Source organism: Vombatus ursinus, unplaced genomic scaffold (assembly GCF_900497805.2).
Source record: "Vombatus ursinus unplaced genomic scaffold, bare-nosed wombat genome assembly UNPS02010788.1, whole genome shotgun sequence".
In the NCBI taxonomy this organism is placed as follows: Eukaryota; Metazoa; Chordata; class Mammalia; order Diprotodontia; family Vombatidae; genus Vombatus; species Vombatus ursinus.
In genome coordinates this window covers 11,173-35,745 of record NW_020950566.1, presented here as the reverse complement: position 1 = coordinate 35,745, position 24,573 = coordinate 11,173, and the positions used below count along the sequence as shown (strand labels likewise).

Genomic DNA, 24,573 nt, shown 5'->3' with positions numbered 1-24,573 from the left:
ATAGACACACATGTATATGTATAAAAGGTCAATTAACTTGACATGGCTGAAAGACAAGGATTTTGTTCTGAATTTTAAGATATCTCTAATATGTAAGGCATGAACTTGCCCAATGCATTTTGGTCATATCTTCTTTTTAGGATATATTTGCTTTAGGTGCCCACTGACAACATACTGAGGAAGCCCGATGTCTCTGCCCCTTTTTAAAGGCCAAGTTCAGGGGCATGGCTCAGATTCACACCAGCCAGGTCTCAACCAATCATCAATGTGGTATCAGTAAGCCACTAAGTAGCCAGGAAAAAGACATTCCTTACTTTTCAGAAATGAATAATATCTGAAATAAGGTGTCAGTAGGCATTTTCACACTCTCTTTGGGGGCATTGTTTCAAAGTCAGAACAAAGGTCTAACTCTAATTCTATCAGATGAATAAGGCTCTTTCTTCTGGTGATCTCTTTCCATCTCCATCTCCTTCTTTGTCTGTGTGTGTGTATATATGTATATATATATATATATATATATATATATATACATACATATATATATACACATATGTGTATAATACATATGTCTGTATGTATGTATGTATGTATGCATGTAGGTTGAGGCATTTGGTACACAGAGAGTTTTGAACCCAGGTCTTACTACCCCCAAATCTAGCAATGATATATTCTTTCCCCACTTATATGTGCATTTATACATGTATATATTATATATTTACAATTCTAGACTCCTCCTCCCCTTTCCCCAAGATGGCATGCAATCTGATATAGGCTCTACTTATACATTCCTATTAAGCATATTTTCACGTTGGGAGGAACCACAAGAAAAAAGAAACAAAACAAAACAACAAAGAAGAGCAAATAGTATACGATTTCTCTCTAATTAATAAATATATCTTCCCTCTCTATCCTGAAGATTATAAGATGTTTGTGACCATATTCAGTTAGGTTTCATTTTAATCTCAGTCAGTGATTCAGAGTGCAATTCTGAATTTCTAAAAATAGATTTTAAACTTCCAAAGGACTCATTATCGAGGTCAGCTGAATTAAATTTGAACTTAAAAATAACCTGTTTCTATTGATTATTAGTTTTCTAGTTCTTACCCAGGTGATAATATTAGGATCATTATAAAAACCATAGGTATAATCCTAAAAAAAATTTTAACTACAGCACCTTCTTGAATGTTTTGTTGCAATTAAAATATTTGTCAAATTTAAAAAAAACCTCACCCTTCAAATTTTTCTAATTATGCCAATAATTTTTTAAAACTCAATTTATATGGATAGAGTGCTGTCCCTGGAGTCAGGAGGACCTGAGTTCAAATTCAGCTTCAGATACTTAATACTTACTAGCTGTGTGACTGTGGGCAAGTCACTTAACTCCAATTGCCTTGCAAAAACAAAACAAAACCACTCCCCAAAAAGAAACACCTTAATTGATAGTATACATGGTTATTTTCACTTGTGATTTCAAAAGCTATTATTTTCTTTATTAAAAAAAAGTGATATTAAGCTTATGGAGACCAATAGAAATGAAGGCAGAGGGAGAAAAATTTAAAAAGTTAATCTGTATTTAGAATAAGGAAAAAAATTCTAAATGTTCATTTATGTAGAAATCTTTTGAAAGCATAGTAGGCATAAAGTAACCTGTAAGAATAGGTTGACTTCTTTTAGTTTTTCAACAATCTCCTGTCTTGCTTGTTCTTCAATCTCATGTTTATATTGTTCTATTTCACTGCATTCTAGTTTAGTAATTTCCAAAAGATGCTTAAGATTAACTACTTCTTCTTCCAATTGTCTTTTGTTCTCTTCCAGCTTGGCACATTTCTTTTGCAAGATTTTCATAGAAATTAACTCTCCTCAAAATCTCTGATTAATTGATTCCAACTGTTTACATTTTGAAGATGCTGCTTCCAATTGTTGTGTAAGGTCTTCAATATGAATCAAATACCAGTTTAGCAAATTACACAAGTAAAATAAAAGTCTTTCAACTTAAATACTAATTTAAACCTCTTAAGATTATTTTTAATTCAGATATAATTAAATGGATCATTATCCTTATATTATAGCTACAAAATATATTTCCTAAAATGATTATTTAAGTAAATTGATAAATCAAAAACAAAGCTAAGACTGAAAGGAAAAACCATGAAATTATATTACTAGCTCTTATAGTCTGTATCATCCACATTAGTACCTGATCCCATACTGTCTTCTGTGTTCTCTAATTTTTTCATCTGTCTTTCCTGCCCAGCTTTTAGTACAGTGAGCAAATATCAATAAACTTCATAGTAGATGGATATTAACAAATTCTTCTTAAGTTATGCTAGGCCTATGGCAACAATAGATCTTAAAAGGAATTTGGAAAGAAATGAGATTCCTTTTAATCATCCAAATGAGAACTCTGGTTCTATGATGATAGACTTCACTGAGAAAGCAAATAAATTTATGCTAACTTGAATGTCACATGGTGAGATGCTCAGTTTCAGAGCCAGAGAAAATCATGTCTTTCTCATCTCCAGAACTCTGGTGATAGTACCCAGGGAATACACCACATTTACCAGAACTTCTATTGTATAATGGCCCTCTTCCCGCTCCCCAAGTTCCTCAACAAAACAAACCAACAAGCTTAGCAGGGCATCTACCTGTTTTCCTTCAGCCCCAGGAGTTAGATGACTGACAGAAAAAAGTGATAAATAAAAAAGTGTGATACCACTGACTTCCAAAGGGCAAAAACTCAATAATTGTTAAGAAGTTAGCTCTTTTAGGTAAATATTGATGAGAAACAGAAGATAGAAGACATCAACCAGTAAAATTAATAGAAAAAAATAGTACTTCTACTAGTTAGCATCATAGCACTTTAAGATTTACCATTTTCTCACTTGAATACTTGTGATGTTTTTTTCACCCAAACCTCTTTAGGACTGTCCCCCAACTTGTGATGGCTTAAGTAGTTAGAGTTGGGGGAATGTCTCAATATTATCAAATATTAGAATCTTTTAAAAAAAGTAGTAGCTTCAGATGAATTAATTAGTCAATTTATTATTCTTCCAGAAGGGGGAAAATTGTTGCTTCCCTAAAACACAAAAGCAGTGTATAGGGTATACTACAATAAAATGGTTTTCACCCAGATCAACTCAAGTCCTGTTTTTAGAGACAAAGTCCTTAATTTTTATAACTCGGTGTTGTATTATGAAGTCTCTTGATATTAGCAATGATCACCTTGCAATCAAACTATGGCTTTATTTGTTCTTTGTCATCTTAAAATCTCTTAAAGAACTACTGCTTTTCAGATTGTTTCTGCTTATTAGTCCTCCTTTGGGGGGAAAATTTTTTTCATCTTTAGGATTACAGAAGCAGAGTGTCAGAGGGAGCTCTGAAGTTCTAAGAGGCCCTGCAAATACTGACCTTAAAAGGCTTTCCAGCATTTTATTTCTTCAAACAGCCCACTTCCCTTTGGGAATACTCTAATTGTTAGAAAGTTTTTCTTTACATCAAACCTCATTTTGTGTCTAAATCAATTTGTAACTTCTATTCATAAGCAAAACAAATCTTTCTCCCATCTGACAAAGTATTTAAATATTTGAGAAGTTACTTTAACACAATATATTTAGGTATTTGATATCTGTTTGATATGAATTCTATAATGTGAGTAAAGAAAAATTTTCTAATATACAAATCTATATAGAAAGTCACTGGAACCCAGAATTTTAAAGGTGATGTAAAGTCCCCAGGTATGCCTACTGAGCCCCTGAGAACAGCAAGAACTGTGTGACTAGGTCTTAGGTAGAAAGTGTTGCCTTCCCAACTTGAGGAAAATGAAAATCTTCTCATGGGTACTGGTGTCCAATGACCTGCTACATATATAATTACTTCAAAAGGAACACAATGATAAGACATTTTACATTTTCCAATATTAAGGATTACCTTATGTTTTAACCTATTAATTTGTCTATCCATTTCAGAATGTGTTTGCTTATGTTCCCCTTGTGAACAACATCTTTTTCATATTTTCTCAATTTTTTTTGTTCTTTTCAACAGTTTTTTAAATCTGTTAGAATGAACAGAATAATTAAGCCAAACTCTTTGTAGCTTAATTATTACACATTTAAAGAGTATTATTTTTGACACATTCACTTAAATTCTTTTAAAGCACAGAGAGAAAATAAATCTAAAAAGAGTTCTTGAAGTCACCCAACTCAGATCCAACAATATTTTGTTAAAATAAAACCAAAGGAACAGTAGCCTCACTAATCATTTCATCTCAATATCAAATGATGCATATTCAAAATCAGCTCTTTATTAATATCACCTTATTGTCAAATATTCCCCAAATGATTTCTGGTTACACTGTAATATTTATAGAAAGGGGGATATCTTCCAGTAATATAATCTAAAATTCAAATGATGAGTATATTTATTTTGAAAAAAAGTTTTATGGTGATGTTTTGTGCTCTTGTTATTTTAATTGTAGATCTGTGTAAATTAGCTGGTCAGGTATTTAAATGCCATAGCCCACAAAACACAAATGATATCATTTAATGTTATTAGAATACAAAGTTGTATTTAAAATCTTTGTTTAGTAGATGTAAATATGGGCAGTCCCTAACTGGAAAAGTCAATTGGATCTCACAAGTTATTTTGCAAATTGACTGATTGGAACAGGGAATGCATTTTCCCCCTGCTCTAAAAAGTAGTTCAATAGAAGCCCACAACAATGTAATTAAACCATAACACAACTGAATTACAGTCCTGGAAAATGCATGATGATTTGGACAGTCTCCTCTGCCACTGAAATGCAGCCTCTAGCCTGTGGTCAGAGGATTTGGCACCTCAACAGTGGTGGCCTCTTGCCATATTCAATTAAAATTCATCAAATGGAATTTAATTAAAATTTAATTAGAAAGCATTAAGTGCTTACCCCTAAAGGTTGTGATAGAATACTAAATTTAGGCAGACCATGATCCAGGCTCTCATTCAATTGGAATATAAGATTTACATGTAGATAATTACAATACAAAACAAACTGTAAGAGCTGTAGGGGAGTGTAGCAAAAATTGTGATGTGAAGTCTGATGGTGAAGGTCATTCATTATCAAGAGCAGAGATCAGAGTAGGCCCCATAGAGGAGCTGCATTTGGGTGAGGTCGAGTGCAGAGGCCATGAGTGAACATAACAGGCAAAGGGCAGAGGTAGGAAAGCACAAGGCATGTTTTGAAGGACAATGAACAGTACAGTTTAACAGGAACTTAAGTTGTAGAAGAGGGAATAATATAATTTAAATGTGCAAAGGCAGGATGCTGCCACATCGTGAAGGGCCTTAAATTCCAGGACACGACATTTTGTAGAGGCTAGATCAAAAGTCATATCCTTAATGGAATCTTGCTGATCCCACAAAGTCAAAGGAGATCTTTACATCCTTCAGTCTCTGATTGTGTTTTCTTTGGAGAATTCTTAAGCACTTATCAAATTCTTATTCGCACACTTATTTGAGTGCCTGCATTACCTTTTTTTACTAGATTGTTATCACCTTCAAAGCAGGGACTATACATTAATCATTTCTGTAGCTAGGGAGTAGTATGGTATTTTATACATAACAGATGTTTAATAGTACTTTTTGAATGAGTAATAAAGGAACAAATATGTGAATAAGGAAGGGAATAAATTAGGATGGAGAACATAGACACCAACCTTATAGAAACAATTTATGTACAGAAATAGCATTCTTAATAAGAGTCAAATGCTGTATAGTATAAGTCTGAAACATATGCTAAGGTACAGGTGCTACACAGCATTTACTATAACTTCAAAGATGCAGGTCAGAAGGTGTGATTTTCAGCAATCATTTAATGAATAAAGTAAAAATGAAAAAAACTCTTTGTTCACTTAGAATGATACATGCTGTAATTATCCAAGTGTTAATGTATAAAGCGAATTTGTACTTAGGATTTAATAAAATAGTTAAGTCCTTGCTTACTTAATGTGTGGTTGAAACAGCCTGTAACAAAAATGAGTCTTACCCAATGAGTTCTTTCTGTAATTCATCATTTCTCTTCATTTCTTGTTCTATACAATTTTCCAGAGATTGCTTTAACTCAATGAGTTTCTTTAATTTTTCCCTTTCAGTATTAAGCTTTGAAAACATTTTTACAAAGAAAAATATTATAAGAACTGAACTGGCATTTTTAAAAAGGATACTTTTCATTAACTCCAGATCCAACTCTAAATATCAGTTTAAGCATTGTTTATAAAATCAAAGCAAATATGGAGAGATTTGAAAATGATTGATCTTACTTCAAACGATACAGCTTTCCTCTGATTACACTACAACCTATTTCTTTTTTGAAATTTAGGTTAATGAACATTCTCATTTGATTTCAATATAGGTATTTCTTTTACTAATAATGTTAATAAATTTTAAAATGGTTGAAATGAGTAAGAATGCATAGAATGTGGGCCAAGTTTGCCAACACACTTTGGAGGAGCACTGACCTCCCTTTCTCTAGAGCCAATGGGAATGGTCTCCTCATCCCCATTCCCCCTATGTTGGCACACCCGGCCCATGTTCTAAGCATTCCTATGTTAAAATATCTATATATGTGTTCTTAGGTAATGCTATAAAACTCTTCAACAAATCTCCTTGTATTTGGCTAAGTGAGATGGAATCTGTGAGAATTCATGGTTTTTTTTTAATTCTCCTATAATCTATTGCTCTGGATTATGAGCCAGGCAAATAACCCTTCCTCTTCTCAGCTTCCTTCCAAGGTTTTCAAGCTCTCCCTTCTCCAGTGGTCTTCTCTATCTTACAAAGGAAGAAAGAACCCTCCTCATCCTGCTGAATTCTGCTGCCCCTTCTAGATTCACTCCTCTTTCTCCTCTTTGCTTCCAAACTTCTTCAACGAATGACCATTCCACTGCCATGCCAGCCGCTATTTTATCATTTCTTGTTCCCATTTCATTTATCTATTTATTCATGATTGTTTACTTATTTGGTCTGTATCTGTGATTTAATTGGTATGGGGAATTCTCAGTGAAAAAAATCTATCTATCAATAATAGGCCGTGTGCCCAGCCTGCAATTTAGAATCTGCAGCTCTTAGAGACTTAGGGAATCAAGAGGTTACAAGGCTTGCTCAGGATCCCAAAGTGTCAGAGTTCAGATTTGAACCCATGTTTTACTGACTCTGAGGCTAGCTCTCTATGCATATAATATAGTGCTTTTCTTTATTTCCATGAACTCTGGATTACCTCCCTACTGCTCTACTGAAACTGCATTCTCAATAGGCAGAAGTTTTATCCATCCCCCAAAATTTTTCTTCTTAGTCTCTGACTTCACTGCATCATAGGATCCTGTTTCTATTATCTGATTCGTCATTTATTATCCCTGTAAATTATCACTTCACAGTATTTCTCTTTCCTCTTATATCTCTTATGGCTACCACCTTAGTTCAGACACACTACCTCAAGCAAAGAATCGTAAATGTAGAGGTGAACACCTTATTCCAACCTTCTCATTTTACAGATTAGGAAACAGGCACAATGATATTAAGTCACTTGCCTATAGATTAAAGAAAAGGTGCTACAGGTTCTTTGTGTTCTAGTTTTAGCCCCACACCAATCAGATACAAGGTGCTAAGTTTAATCTTCATAAAACACTGTTTAGATCATATTAATGCTTACTCAAGAACCTACAATGGGACTGTTTTGGTCTTCCAGCTTGAGCCTAAACTTCTCTGCCTTTCTTCCTCTAAAATATAACCACATCCTATTTTTTCCAACTTTTACTTCTAGTTTCTTTACAGCAACCCTCCTCACACTCCTGTGCTTTTGCTTTTTTCCTGAACTGTATTGTTCTCCTATCCTATTGATCCCTTCCCAGTCCTCAAAGGCAACTCAAAGTTCTATCTTTTCTCTAAAGTTTTTCTTGGTATCTTGCAATAATAATCTCTTTCTTTACTATATTCTTTGATATTTTTGTCTGTGGCATACAGTGAGCATGCCATTCTAGTTAGTTTCTAATTTTTGTGCCACCACTCACTTCAGTTCTTATTTCAGTATGTAATGCTGAGATATTTTATAGAGACATAGCAGGAACTCATTAAATATTTTTTAAGGCAATCAGGGTTAAATGAATTGCCCAGGGTCACACATCTAGTAAGTGTCAAGTGTTTGGTCTGAGGCAGGAGTTGAACTCAGGTCCTCCTGACTTCAAGGCTGGTGCTCTATCCACTGCACCACCTGGCTGCCCCACATCACATATTTTTAATGGTAGATTTGGGAGAGCTGAGTAGACTAGAGATTAAGAACAAGTGGGATTCACTCACTTAGAACTGTAGACTGTTAGAGCAAAAAAGGACCCTAGTGATGAGTTAGTACATCATTGTATATATGAGGAAACTTAGTCCTGAAGACAGAAAACCATTTGTCAAAAATCATATGGACAGCCAGGGGCTGAGGCAGGACTCAAAATCTTGGAAAAGTCACCTTCAGATGTAGGTTTTTAATAATTTATACTTATGCAATTATCCAAAATACATATTATTAAATATAGCTATTTGGCAATTGTTCTTCCAAAAGAGGTAGTAACTCAGGAAATATGCTCTGAGTATTTTTTTATGTTGGGAAGAAGAAGATTAGATTAAGTACTATCTGCTCTATTCTCCAACCCTTTCATAAATGCTTATGTTACTTACTTATATACCACTCACTTGGTACTTGTTTATATGCTACCTTGTATTATAAATTAACTTCCTCTATTTTACACAGTGTCTGAGGCCATATTTGATGTCAGGTCTTTCTAATTCCAGGCACATTTCCACCAAGCAGCCTCTCAACAGAGAAAATCTCATCATCAAAAGCTCTATGTTTGGCTGCTTTGGCATAGAATTCCATTACTTTACCACAGATGATGGACACTAGGCTGAAAATATGTTTGAAAGATATCAGAAATATCCATTTCTACACCTTTTGGCTGGCATAATGAGGAATACCATACCATTAATTACATACAAATATGTGAAAGCAACCTAGAATAGATACATTAATTTTATAGTAATAAGGTGAATACTTTAGAAGCATTTGACTGTGAAACTATATTCTATACTTAACTTCTTCATTATAATAATTTTTTAATAATAATAAAAATAAAAAAAATTATACTAAATTTCTATTTTGCTATTAGGGGAGGCTGGGAAATTGAAAATTTATACAAAATCAGACTAGAAAAAAACTCAGAATTGTATAGTCCAAATATTACTTTGGAATTAATTTAATTTTAACTAACCTTTAAACTCACGGCAAAGTAAAAATAAATAAATATTTACTTAGCATCACCTTCTTCTTCTTTTCCTACTACTACTACTGCTGCTGCTGCTACTACTACTACTCCTACTTCTACTCCTACTACTACTACTACTACTACTATTAATACTACAATAATAACTATTACTTCTACTACCAACATGTTGTGAAAAAGAAGTTCTATGTAAGATAAAGAAGTATAAATAATCCCTGTCCTCAACTAATGTGAATATGACCTGACTGGAAGTGAGATATTTAGTCCTTAGTCACTCTAGTTGGTGGCCTTTACAGATAATGCACTGCTATGCCTCTCTAGAAGCTCCAGAGAAATTATGTCCTTTTAACAGGCTTGCCACCTCTTCTCAAGATATAATACCAGCTTGCCTGGATGCCTCAAACTGGGAACTAGAATATTCCTGCCAAGGTCTCAATGTGAAAAGCAGCTATCTACCACTGTTGTCCACAAGAGTTCCAAGCACAAACCACTTACCAGCCACTTCTCACTTCTTTCTATTGCTTCTCTCCTTGCTGAGAAATTTCCAATACTCCTTCTTGTCTTGACTTAGGACCCTGTCCCCAGTGACTAATCCCCACCCCGTGTTGTTAACTGCTTGATTTGATAATCCTTGAGCACTTAGATACATTTCCACAATTAGAAGAAGATATATATTTGCACTAGAGATGTGTGTCAAAAGGCTTATTAGGAATCCATTCCAGGTAGCTAATACATACTGTGGCTATATGGAAGAACACAGCTTGTTCATTCTTTATTCATCTAATTACTACTTATTAATAGATCTCTTAGTGGATTATGGATAGGGAATAGCCTTGGAGTACAAATACATGGGATTCAAGTTCTCCCTTAGTCACATACTAGTTTTGTGAGCCCAAGTAAGTCATTTAATCCCTCAGTGTTTTCAGGCAACTCTCTAACACACAACAGTTGCCAATCTGATTAATAAATAAATACACAAGTTGTTTAATAAAAGTAATTCTATGCAAGATAATGAAGTAAACACATGGTTAATATGATGGGGGGAATTAGTTAAAGTGAAGATGTGTTATTTTTTGGAGCATGAGAATCTGCTATGACTTGGATAGAAACACCTATTAGGGAATGTACCATGTGGATTAATTAATTAAAAGAAATATTAACCTGCTCCAAAGACTACCTGCTTATAGATTCTTCTAGGGAACTTTCTTCCACTCCTGGAGAAAGAAGTAAAATATGTTTGAAACATAAATACCAACACACGACATTAATATTAAAAGAACTACAACATATTCTTTTAGGAAACAACAAAGATCCATGATACAAATAGAATTATGCTACAGATAAGTGTCTTAAGTATCAAGGCTCTGAGGGTAGAAAGAAGTCTTCTTTAAGCCTCAGATATCTGTCAGTGATTTGTTTACACTGGCCATTTCACTAGCAGGCTCTTTCACATTGACAGAGCATAACATCACTAGCAGATATCATAGATAGAAGGAATGAGCTAACATGACAGGATTAATCTGGATTTTTGTGTAGGTAAACTGAGAAAGACTATATTTGTTTCACCTTTCTTACCACACACCACACAGATGGAATGTTTGGAGCCACATTGAGCATGGCACATCATAACCTGTCTGATCCATGCTGTTAAGTCAGGGCAGATCCAGAGACTGCTCTGTTTTGGTATGACATGACATATTTCTAGCTCTTCTCCATGGGCAAGAGATCCAGAAATAATGTACCTTGAATAGACCTCTACAGTCCCTAGAAGGAAGGGGCTGATGAGTTGCAAACCAATATATTTTCTCTTTTCAAGTCTTCCCAGGGAGGGATGCTAAAAACAAAAACAAAATCTTATTATGTACAATGTACATGTGTTATTTCTTCTGACCTTCTCCCCCAAAATATAGTCTCAAGATAGTCAGATGGGCAGTAAAAGAAGCACTTCTTTTTTACTATCAACCACTAGTCTAAGGGAAGCAATTAAGAGGTGACTATTTGCCCATTTCACTGAGTGCATTCATTTATTATTTGATTCACAATTATTCTCCAAACTTTACTTTCTCCAATTCATCTAACAAGATAATGCCAGATTTCTCCCAAACTAGATATGTTCAATGAGATGAGATTTCATCTCTATGAAACTCACAGTGAGAAAAATGACAGGCAATTTCTCTGCAAATTATAGTCTTAGTGAGTTAGTAACCTGAGGCAGTGAAAGGTTAAGCAACCTGTGTAGAGTCAACCAGCCATTAGGTATCAGAAGTGGGTTTTAAACAACCATGACTTCTTACTATAAAGGTCAGCTCACTATGCAGTCTTTCCAAATGGCTAAGACCTGGAAGAGTGCTCACTTTGTCTACACAAACCTTGAAATTTAGGCTTACGGCTACATCCTGATGAATTTTAGAATAAGACTTCTGTATACAGCATAGTATATACTGAGTACTTAGTAACTATTTTATGAGTGACAAATATGACTCTTATATTGTTTTTCCCCATTAAGATGCAACTAAGCAAAAAATGTTATGCCATATTGTTCAGGATAAAATGGTATTCCTAGGTTTTCCCAAAGAGTGGAGGGCCAGAAGAAACAAATTAAATTCATACAGAACAAAGTCTCTAGTTCTCTTCCCTAGTTAGAAATAATCAGGAAAGATTTCACTGTGGTGGTCTAAAACACATAGAAACTCTAATTCCCTCAAAGCTGGAGAGCTGGCACATTGTCTCCAGGCTTATTTAATACCATAGACATGATTTGAAGAGGCACTTATGTTATGGAGCAAGGTAAAATTTATATGATAAAGAAAAGGAGAAGAATCATGTTTTGTGGGCTCGGACATAACTACCTCTCCAGAGCCTCTCGTGGGACAGGATCTCAAGCTACTTAAGTCTCATGGTTTAGACTCTCATTCTTTTTTATTTTTAACAATTAGAAATCACCCAACTTATACTATATAATGACTGCAGCAAAACTTCAGTGTAGTTAGCAATTACATGGTCACATGAAAATAGAATAAAGATCAGAGTAGTAGAAAGTTGATATTCCTTCCCTTTTTGTGGCACAAAAGCAATTAACTTGAACTAGACATATAGACAAAATAAGATAGACTACAAAACTATTTGATTAGTTCATCCTTTTATATATATCATGGAGTGGAATTATAATAGTAATATAATACATAATCAATATAATATGAATATAAACATGAGTAGAATTAACTCAATCCAATAATGAAAATATCAAAGAAATTACCATTACTAAGTGGTTTTTAAAGCAGGAATTTCAAACAAAGATATTTATATTTTAAATAAAATGTTCAAACTCAAGATAATTATTCAAAAATAGTAGAAATGCTAAACAGATTCGACTACCACATTTTTTCTGGAAATCATCTCTAAATTATTCTTAGCAAAATGTTCAGAACTTATCAAGTTAAAAAACTGAATACTACTTTCTAATGACAAGCCACAAAAAAAATATCAGTATAAAGGGTTCTATCCTATTTTGTTCCATGTAATGTTTAGACTAAACAAAAACAGTAAAAGCAACTAGATAAATAAAATTTAAGTAAATAAATATTTATTATTTAAATAATAAAATAAAATTTAATAAATAAAATTTAATAAATAAAATTTTAAGTAGAGCAACAACTAAAGGAGTTTATTATTTAAGTAAACATTTTTATTTTGTTGTTTCACAGAATATCTTTCCCTGAAATTCTTGTTGCTGACATCTGCACTTGACATTTTTGTATTTCTATATCTGTTTAGGAATAGGCATGAAAGGGATAGATGAAACAATGAAATCAGAAAAAAAAATGCGAAGACAAGGAGCTCTATTCTAAAGGGAATGTAGGAACTGTTAGTATGATGTTTTTGGTCTACTAGTTATGAAAATATTTAAAGCAGAAAAAAGGTATTATTAAAACCGCAGTTAGAAAGAGTCAACTGATTTTCTCTCACTAGCTGTGCTTTGCTTTCTCATTTCAAAAGTTTATGTGCCAGTCTGTCAAGTGGGATGCCTCTTCAAAGACACATAATCACCATTCATATAATCATTCCATTACTGATGACATGAAGATACTTTCAATCTTGTTCCTTATCTAATAGCACAATACTAAAAACACTGCTTTCTCATTTAATGCTATTGTAAAAAGAAAGTCATTATTTGCCACTACAAAAAGAAGAGGGCAAAAAGTAAAAAGCAATTTACCAACCAATACAAATGACATGACCTCTCTTCTGTCTCATGACCATTGTGAATGTAAATATTAAGAATTTTAAGAGAATTTATCTTTGATAGAAAAATATACATTATTTATCTGGCATGTTTTCCCATTTCATAAGGAATGAACAGTTTTTTTTCTAATTAAATACACATAAATAATGAGTTGCCACAAATACCACTTATAAATTACCAATTATCAAAAGATTAAACTAAAATAAAATTCATTTCACTCTAAAACTATATTGAATAAAATTTAATTTCAAGGGGATTTATAACATCCATCAGCACCTTTAAAAAGTTATCATGGATATAAATTACCATATATATATATATATATAGGATACAAATTATCCTATATATATGAAGTTAAGATTGTTACAAATCATCTTTTTTGATATTTACTATTATTTATAATATGTAAAATCAGCTTAACCACATACAAGTAAATATAGGTCACTTTGGCAATGAACTTTGATGACAACTGACAACATTTTTATAATTGTCTCCTCCATCCCACCCCTCAAATATGACATTCCTTTGAATTGCCTTGAATACCCAAAAATGGTTGAGCAGACTTTTTATATTTACTGATGAACTGCACAGTTTTCTACTTAATTTTGGCAGAAAGACATAGCTTAAATGTCCCCCAAAATCTTACAAACTGATGTAGTTTTAAGAACACATAAGTATTACATTTTAAAATATTAACTATCACATAATAAACAATCACTGCTTATTATGTCAAATTAAAGAATGATTTCATAGAATCATATAATTTAGAACCAGAACTCTTAGAAATCATCTAAATGAATTCCTTTATTTTAGAGATGAATAAAGAAAGGCTCAGAGGTTAAATGGTATTCCCAAGGAATTCCAAGAAGTTCTAACTCCAAAACTAGTCTCTTTCCTACCACAAAATGATGTCTCCTTAAAAAAAAAAATTTTAAATCTATTAGAAGTACATATCCTTCACAAAGATTGAAGCAAACCTACTGTTAACAACAAATTTTCCCAAATGACGTAGTTGGACTGGATTACCTCTAAAGTGATTTCCAATTCCAATTATCTATAACTGTATTCTAATAATTTTTCATTAAAGGGAAAATGTTACTTTTAAAAAACAATATCAAATTCCACTTCTGGGAGCCAAGGTGGCAGAGTAAGAAGTAAGTTGTTCTCACCCTCCCTAATTGACTTCTGAAAGCCCAGAAAACATTGACCTAGGAAAAACCTTGAGCCAGCAAAAAAGAAAGGGCACTCCAATCTTGTAGCCCAGGAAGCTTGGGGGATTAAAGGGAAAGGGCCCTCTCAGTTTGGGGGAGGGGAAGCAGAACCAGACAGGAGGCGTCTAGGCAAGCCCCATCTTAGCATACCAGGTGAAGATCCTGAGACCCAGGTTGGTGGAGCAGGCAAGTACCAACACTGAGACCCCCCAAGAGCCTCAATACAGACAAGGGAACCAGTAGATATCAGCTCCAAAACCACCATGGGCAACAGCAGTCTCCAACAGCAAAATCACCTGGTGCCTCAACACAACTCTGGGAAGCACAACTCCAGGAGACAAAGCTCCAGGCTGACAAATAACCACCACCAGTGAAATATCCCTGTGCAAGGCCCGGGTGATCAGGAGCCAAACATTAAAGTGCAAGGCTTGGGTGAGCAGGAAAAGAAGCTTGCATAAGTGCCACCTTGGCTCCAGCAGGAGAATTCAACTTTTTTTTTTTTAAATTCAGAAAATAGGCAAACACCATGCACAAAAAGCAGAAATGGACAATGACTGTAGATTCTTATTATGGGGAAAGGGAAGATCAAGGCCCAAATTCAGAAAAGGACAACATTGTCAATGTACCCACATCTGAAACCTCAAAGGGCAATATGAACTGATCTCAAGCTCAAAAAGCCTTCTTGGAAGAGCTCAAGAAGGATTTTAAAAATCAAATAAGAAAGGTAGAAGAAAAAATTGGGAAAAGTTAGTTTGAAGGATAGAAATTAACTTAGAAACAAGTACTTTAAAAATACAACTAGCCAAATGGGAAAAAAAAGTACACTGAAGAAAACAACTCCTTTTAAAAAGTAGAATTGGCCAAATGGAAAAGGAGGCACAAAAGCTCACTGAGGAGAACTGCTTCAAAAGTAAAATGGGCCAAATCCAAAAAGAGGTGTAAAACCTAATAGAAGAAAACAACTCATTAAAAATTAGAATGGGGCAAGTGAATGCCAATGACTCTATAAGAGAGCAAGAATCAATTAAACAGAAAGAAACGCATGAAAAAATTGAAGAAAATGTAAAATACCTCATTGGTAAAACAACTGACCTGGAAAATAGATCCATGAGAAGCAATTTTAAAATTATTGGTCTACCTGATAGCCATGATGAAAAGAAGAGCCTGAACAACATCCTTCAGGTAATCATCAAAGAAATCTGCCCTGAGGTCCTAAAACCAGAGGGTAAATTAGTCATGGAAAGAATGCACTGATCACTTCCTGAAAGAGATCCCAAATTGAAAATGCCAAAGAATATTGTAGCCAAATTCCAAAATTACCAGATCAAAGAGAAAATAATGCAAGTAGCCAGAAAAAAAACAAACAAACAATTTCAATATCATGGAACCACAATCAGGATTACACAGGACTTTATGCAGGACCTTGAAGCTTCTACATTAAAAAATTGGAAGGTGTGGAATATGATATTCTGTAAGTCAAAGGAGCTTGGATTACAGCCAAGAATCAACTACCCAGTGAAACCAAGCAGAATCTTTCAGTGAAAGAGATGGACATTCAACAAAATAGGGGACTTCCAAAGCTTCCTGATGAAAAGAGCTCAACAGAAAATTTGACCTTCAAATAGAAGAGACACATTAAAAGGCAAACAGGAAAAAATAACATGTTATTAATAAAGGCAAACTGTTTTCATTCTTACAAGGAAAGATGACACTTGTAACTCTAGAGAACTGTATTGTTATTATGACATTTAAAAGGGGTATAGTTAGATAGAGGGCATGGGCATAAGTTGATGATTGATGTGATGGTAAAAAAAATCTAATTAAGAGGTGAAAGGGGATTGTACTGGGAGAAGAGGAAAGGAAGAGGGAGTCAAAGGTAAATCACATCACATGAAAAAGCACAAAAAACAGTAGAGAGGAAGAAGAAAGGGAGCTGAGCATTGCTTTAACCTTACTCTCATCAGATTTATTCAACGAGGGAATAATATAATCAGTTAGGCATAGAAATCTAATTTACCCCATAGGAAGTAGGAGGGGAAAAGGAAAAGAAAAGGGAGGAGCTGAATAGAAGGGAAGGAAGAAGCAGAAAGGGTAAAGGGGAAGAAAAGGGAGGGGGCTAATAGAAGGGAGTACAGACTGAGGGAGGCAGTGGTCAAAAGCAAAGCTACTGAAGAGGGAAAGGGAAAAAGGAGAGAGCAAAACATAAACAAGGAGGCAAACAGGATGGAGAGGAAGACACAGACACTAAGCACAACTGTGAATGTGAATGGGATGAACTCTCCCATAAAATGGAAACAAATAGCTGAGTGAATTAAGAACCATAATCCTACAATATGTTATTTACAAGAAACACATTTGAAGCAGAGGGATACACATAGAGTAAAGGTAAAAGTCTGGAGCAGAATATAGTATACTTCAGCTAAAGTGGGAAAAAAAAGCAGGGGTAAAAAACACTATCAAGTTTCTAGACATTGCCACTAAATGATAAATTTCAAAGGGTATAAATGAAGACAAAAGTAACGTGAGAAAAACACCTTGAAAACATTAAAACAGAAGGGTGGAGCCAAGATGGCAGAGAGAAGCCAAGAACTTGCTTGAGCCCTCCCCAGTTTTCCTGGGAAACAATATTACATCAAGCCTCTAAATGGATTCTGGAGGTACAGATGTAGTGAAACAATTTTCCAGCTTAAGATAATTTAGAAGGACTTCAGGAAATTTCTATCTCACATGTAAAAGGTGAGCCCAGCCCAGAAAAAAAAGTATCTGGGTAAGCCAGCAGGAGGCTCTTAGTCACAGCACACATTAGCAACCAAGGCCCCCCAAGTCCTGGTTCAGCAGGCCAGCAGTAAGGCCTCCAGCCCCAGGTTAGAAGTCAAATTGTGAGCACCAGAATCTCAACACAATAGACTCAACTAGGCCAGGCCACCTCCAGATAAGGGGTCAAGACACAAGTACCTGAAGCCTCAGGGAGGAAAGTCAGTGACAATGCCACTGGTCCTCAGCATAATAATCTTGGGATAGAGGTCCCTGTGGCCCAGGAGCAGAGTTCAATTTTAAAAGTCACAAAATTGGCTGAAAATGAGTAAGAAATAGAAAAGAGCCCAGGTCGTATATAACTACTATGGTGACAAGGAAGACCAAAACACAAACTCAGAAGAGGCCGACATCAAAATGTCTACATGTGAAGCTATAAAGGGGAATATGAATTGGTCTCAAGCCCAAAAAGTCCTCTTTGAAGAGGTCAAAAAAAGGTAAATCAAGTAAGATATGTAGAAGAAAAACTGGGGGAAGATATGAGAGTTGTACAGGAAAATTATGGAAACAAAGTCCACAGTTTGGAAAGAGAAGCACAAAAATTGACTGAAGAAAACAATTCCTTAAAAGTAGAATTGGAGGGGCGTAGCCAAGATGGTGGAGGGAAAGCAGTGACTTGCTTGAGTTCTCCCACAAACCCCTCCAAACACTTGCAAAGAATGGCTCTAAACAAATTCTAAAGCAGCAGAACCCACAAAAAGACAGAGTGAAACAAATTTACAGCCTAAGACAACCTGGATGATTGATCAAAAAGGTATATCACGCCGGGTGGGGACAGGAGTGCAGCACGGCATGGGTACGCAGGCCACAGTGAACCTGGAGTAGGCCTCAGAGGACTGAATCGCAGGCAGCTGTGGAGGTTTCCAGACTTCTTAACCCATGAACACCAAAGAGAACTTGGAAGGTCAGTGGGAAAAGTCTGTGTCTGTGGTGAGAGAGAAGCTAGGTCTCAGCCGCAAGTCCCTAGCGAGTCCTTGGGGCAGCAGCTGCCTCCTAAACTTCCTACCCACAGACTGAGGGGGAATCGAGTGGCTGATCAGAGGGGGATTGCAGGGATCTCTTTGCCAGTGCTGAGGAAGGAATCTCTTGCTTTGCCCGTGCTTGGATCTGGGTCACAGTTCTGAGGGGTGGTCCTGGGGTGAGAAAGAGTGCTGGTGTAGTGGAACTTGTTGTGGTGGTGGAGAGGAAACACCTTGCCCTTTATCATACTACCTTGGAAGAACTGAAAATTTACAGGTCCCTAGAAGTATCTCTGAAAAAGGCTGTACAAACCCCCTAAGCTTGGGATAGTATACTCTCCACATTGGAACCAGACTCTTACCTTAACAAAGAGTTTAAAAACTCAAATAATTGGCCGGGATCATGAGTAAGCAGTGCAAAAAGAGTCAGACTATATTATCTTACTTTGGTAACAAAGATCAAAACATACAACCAGAAGAAGACAACAAAGTCAAAGCTCCTAAATCCAAAGCCTCCAAGAAAAATATGAATCAGTCCCAGGCCTTGGAAGAGCTCTAAAGGGATTTTGAGAAGCAAGTAAGAGAAGTAGAGGAAAAACTGGGAAAAGAAATGAGTGATGCAAGAAAATCATGAAAAACAAGTCAACAACTTGATAAAGAAGACCCAAAAAAATACTGAAGAAAATAACACCTTAAAAAATTGCCTAACCCAAATGGCAAAAGAGGTCCAAAAAGCCAATGAGGAGAAGAAGACCCTAAAAAGCAAAACTGGACAAATGGAAAACAAAGTCCAAAAGATTACTGAAGAAAATACTTCCTTAAAAATTAGAACAGAGCAATTGGAAGCTAGTGACTTTATGAGAAATCAAGACACTGTAAAACAAATCCAAAAGAATGAAAAATTAGAAAACTGTGTGATATCTTATTGGAAAAACAACTGACCTGGAAAATAGATCCAGGAGAGAGAATTTTAAAATTATTGGACTATCTGAAAGCCAGATCTAAAAAAGAGCCTAGATATCATCTTTCAAGAAATGATCAAGGAAAACTGCCCTGATATTTTAGAACCAGAGGGCAAAATAGAAATTGAAAGAATCCACTGATCTCCTCCTGAAAGACATTCCTAAGGGAAAATTCCTAGGAATATTGTAGCCAAATTCCAGAATTCCCAGGTAAAGGAAAAAAAATATTACAAGTAGTCAGAAAGAAACAATTCAAGTATTGTGGAAACACAATCAGGATAACACAAGATGTAGCAACTTCTGCATTAAGGGACCCCAGGGCATGGCATATAATATTCTGGAGGGCAAAGGAGATAGGATTACAACTAAGAATCACCTACCCAGCAAAACTGAGTATAATCCTTCAGGGGGGAAAGTAGATATTCAGTGAAATAGAGGACTTTCAAGCATTCTTGATGAAAAGACAAGAACTGAATAGAAAATTTGACTTTCCAATACGAGACTCAAGTGGAACATGAAGAGGTAAAGAGGAAAGAAATCATAAGAGACTTATTAAGGTTGAACTGTTTACACTCCTGCATGAAAAGATGATATTTGTAACTCATGAGACCTTTGTCAGTATTAGGGTAGTTGGAGGGAAAAAATTATATGTGTGTAGATAGATAGATAGATAGATAGATAGATAGATAGATAGATAGATAGATAGATAAATTGATAAATAGAGGGCACAGGGTGAGTTGAAGATGAAGGGGTCATATCTGGAGAATAAAATTAAGGGGTGAGAGAGGATTATACTAGGAGAAGGAAAAAAGGAGAGGTAGAACAGGGTAAATTATCTCACAAAAAAAAAAAAAAAAAGAAAAGGCTCTTACAGTGGAGGGGAAATGGGAGAAGTTGAGAGGGAATGAGTGAGTCTTATTTCTCATAGGATTTAACTTAAGGAAGGAATAACACATACACTCAATTGGGTATGGAAATCTGTCTTACCCTACAGGAAAATAGGGTGGGAAAAGGGACAAGAGAGTAGGGGGATGATAGAGCAGAGGGCAGATTTGGAAAGGGGGTAATCAGAAGCAAATACTTCTGAGGAGGGACAGAGTCAAAAGAAAGAATAGAATAAATGGGGGGGCAGGATAGGATTAAGGGAAATAAGAGTTGGTTTTTCGCAGCATGTCTACTATGGAAGTGTTTTGCATAACTGCACATATATAACCTATATTGAGTTGCTTGCCTTTTCAATGAGGGTGGGTGGGGAGGGAGGAAGGGAGAAAATTTCAAACCCAAAGTTTTAAAAACACATTTTTTAAAGATATGCATTAAAAAAACTATAAAAAAGAGAACCATGCCTTAAAACAAAACAAACAAACAAACAAAAAAAGTAGAATTGGCCAGATAAAAGAACTTCCAGGAGCCAAGACTGCAGAGAAATCAGTAAGTTCCCACCACTCTCCCTTTTTGACCTCTTAAAAAAACAGAAAATTGAACCCCAGGAAAAATCCTGGAACACTGAAGCCATCAAAAAGATGGGGTGGAGCAGTCTCTTAGCCTGGGAAATTTGGAGGATCCACAAGAAAGGTCCATTTCACTAAGGTAAAAGGGGAACACATTCCAGGATAGAAAGTGTTACAGCCATCTGGCGGTAAGCCTCACCTCAGCAAACCAGTGGGAGATCCTGAGTCTGAGAGTGGTAGAGTAGGTAAATGCCAACACTAGGCCCCACCATGAGCCTTAGCATAGCCAGGGGAACTGGCAGACTCCAGTTCAGAGAACCACCAACTGCACTGGTGAAGATACAGGCAGACAGGCATCCCTCAGCAGTGCTCCTCCATGCAATCTAGCGTAACTACAGGTGGGTAAGCATGCTTCAGGGGGAGATCCAGGTACACAGGCGTCCTCTAGAGGCCAGACCTCCCCACACTTCAGTGCAGCACAGAGCAGCAGGTGTCCTCCAGCAGCAGACCTTCCCTTGCTTCAGACCAGTCCTGCTGCAGGCTGGCAGGCATACTCCAGCAGCCAGATTTCCCCCTGCTTCAGCACTGCCGCAAGCGAGCAGATGTCCTCTAGCAGCAGCCTCAGAGAAATACAAACACACACACACACACACACACACACACACACACACACACAAATTCCACCTGGCCTCAACACATACCAGACACTACCACTAGGACTCCAGCTCAGCACAAAGAAAGCTGCCAGATCCTTAGAGCTCATAGCTGCCAGAACCTGAATCCATAGCACACAAAGCCAGTGACCAGGCCCTTGGTCCAGAACAAGAAGTTTGGGACAGTGTCCCCTGTGCTCCAGCAGGAGAGCTCAATGTTAAAAGTCAGGAATTAGGCAAACATCATGAGTAAGAAGCAGAAAATCACACTGAGCACAGAGAATTATTATGGTGACAGGGAAGATCAAAACACAAACTCAGAAAAGGGCAACATTGTCAAATACCTACAACTGAAGCCTCAAAGAGACATATGAATTGGTCCCAACCTCTAAAATCCTTCTTGGAAGAGCTCAAGAAGAATTTTAAAAGTCAAATAAGAGCAGTAGAAGAAACATTGGGAAAATACATGAGAGTTATGCAAGAGAAAGTCGATAGTTTGGAAAATTAAGGTCAAAAATTGACTGAAGAAAACAACTCCTTAAAATGTATGGTTGGCCGAGTGGAAAGGGAGGTACAAAAATTCACTGAGGAGTGAAAAGTAGAACTGGCCAAATGGAGAAGGAGGTACAGAAGCTAACTGAAGAAAACAATTCATTAAAAATTAGAACTGGGCAACTGGGATCTAATGACTCTATGAGACATCAAGAATTAGTCAAACAAAATCAAAAGAATGAAAAAATAGAAGAAAATGTAAAATACCTCATTGGAAAAATAATTAGCCAGGAAAATGGATCCAGGAGAAACAATTTAAGAATTATTGGTCTACCTGAAAGCCACAATAAAAAAAGAGCCTGGACAGCATCTTTAAAGAAATTATCAAGGAAAACTGCCCTGAAGTCTTAGAATGAGAGTGTAAAATCATCATCGAAAGAATCCACCAGTCACCTTCTGAAAGAGATCCCAAAATGGAAATCCCAAGGGATATTGTAGCCAAATTCCAGAATTTTCAGGTCAAGGAGCAAACATTTCAAGCAGTCAGAAAGAAACAATTTAAATATCATGGAACCATAGTAAGGATTATGCAGGACCTAGCAGCTTCTACATTAAAGGATAGGCGGGATTGGAATATGATATTGTGGAAGGTAAAGGAGCTTAGATTATAATCAAGGATGAACTACCCAGCAAAACTGAACATAATTTCTCAGGGGAAGAGATGGACATTCAATTTAATGACTTCCAAATCTTCCTGATAAAAAGACCAGAGTTCAACAGAAAATTTGAGCTTCAAATATAAAACTCAAGAGATGCATAAAAATGTAAACAGGAAAGAAAAAAAAAGCATTATTCAACAAGGGGTAAACTGTTTACATAACTACATGGGAAAATGATACTTGTAACTCTTGAGAACTATATCTTTATTATGACATGTAGAAAGAGTGTACATAGACAGAGGGTGTGGGTCTAAGTTGACTTTGATATGATGATAAAAAAATTAATTAAGGAGTTAAAAAAAGAATTGTACTGGGAGAAGAGGAAAGGAGGAGACAGAAAAGGGTAAATTACATCACATCAAGAGGTGCTAAGAGAGTAGAGGGAGAAAAGGAAGGGAAATGAGCATTGTTTAAACTTTACTCTCAACAGATTTGGTTCCAAGAGGGAATAACAAACATACTCAGCTGGGTATAGAAATCTATCTTACCATATAGGAAGTATGAAAGGAAAGGGAAAGGAAAAGGGAGGGTGGTTTGAGGGAAGTAATGGTCAAAAGCAAAACACTTGTGAGGAGGGAAAGGGAGAAAGGAGAGAGAAAAGTATAAATAGGTGGGGAAATAGGAGGGAGAAAAGACACAGTTAGTAACCATAATTATGAATGTGAATGAGATGAACTCTCCCATAAAACAGATGTGGATAGCAGAGTGGATTAAAAAACATAATCCTACAATATGTTGTTTACAGGAAACACATTTGAAAAAGAGTGACACACACAGGGTAAAGGTAAAAGGCTGGAGCAGAATATATGATGCTTTAGCTGAAGTAAAAAAGCAGAGGTAGCAATTCTGATCTCAGACAAAACAAAAGCAAAAATAGATCTAATTAAAAGACATAAGGAAGGAAACTACATAGACAATGAAGTAATATCAATACAAAAATATATGCACCAAGTGGTACGGCATCCAGATTCTCAGAGAGAAGTTAAGTGAGTTACAGGAAGAAAAAGACAGCAAAATTATGCTAGTGGGGGACTTCAACCTCACCTCTAAGAACTAGATAAATCTAACCACAAAATAAACAAGAAAGAAGTTAAGGAGGTGAATAGAATTTTAGAAAAGTTAGATCTGGTAGACCTCTGGAGAAAACTGAATGGGGATAGAAAGGAACATACCTTTTTCTGAGCCTTACAAGGTACCTACACAAAAATTAACCATGTACTAGGGTATAAAACCTCACATTCCAATGCAGAAAGGCAGAAATATTAAAAGAATTCTTTTTAGATCATAATGCAATAAAAATTGCATGTAATAAATGACCATGGAAATACAGACTAAAGATTATTTGGAAAATAAATAATCAAATCTTAAGGAATGAGTGGGCCAAAAAACAATTCACAGAAACAATAACTTCTTCCAAGATAATGACAATAATGAAACAATACACAAAAACTTACGGGATACAGCCAAAGAACTTCTTAGCGGAAATTTTATATATCAAAATGCTTATGTGAGCATTTATACAAAAGGGAAAGAGGAGACAAATGACTTGGGCATGCAACTAAAAAATCTAGAAAATGAACAAATTAAAAATCCCCAATTAAATGCCAAATTAGAAATTCTGAACATCAAAGGAGAGATTAATAAAATTGAATTAAGAAAACTAAAAGGTGGTTTTATGAAAAAATAAAATAGATAAATCTTAGGTTAACTTGATTACAAAAAGAAGAAAACCAAATTACCAGTATTGAAAATGAAAAGCATAACTTTACCACCAAT

The 24,573-nt window shown here is 35.7% G+C and overlaps 1 protein-coding gene across 1 annotated transcript in view; it reads left to right on the top strand.

Moving 5' to 3' along the window:
• LOC114038069 (ankyrin repeat domain-containing protein 26-like) overlaps positions 1-21,546 on the top strand; it is a 121,319-nt gene extending 99,773 nt beyond the window's left edge. The window contains 1 exon segment of the mRNA XM_027855175.1: positions 21,382-21,546. Within this exon segment, the coding sequence (XP_027710976.1) occupies positions 21,382-21,546 (165 nt within the window).
• The last annotated feature ends 3,027 nt before the right edge of the window (positions 21,547-24,573 follow it).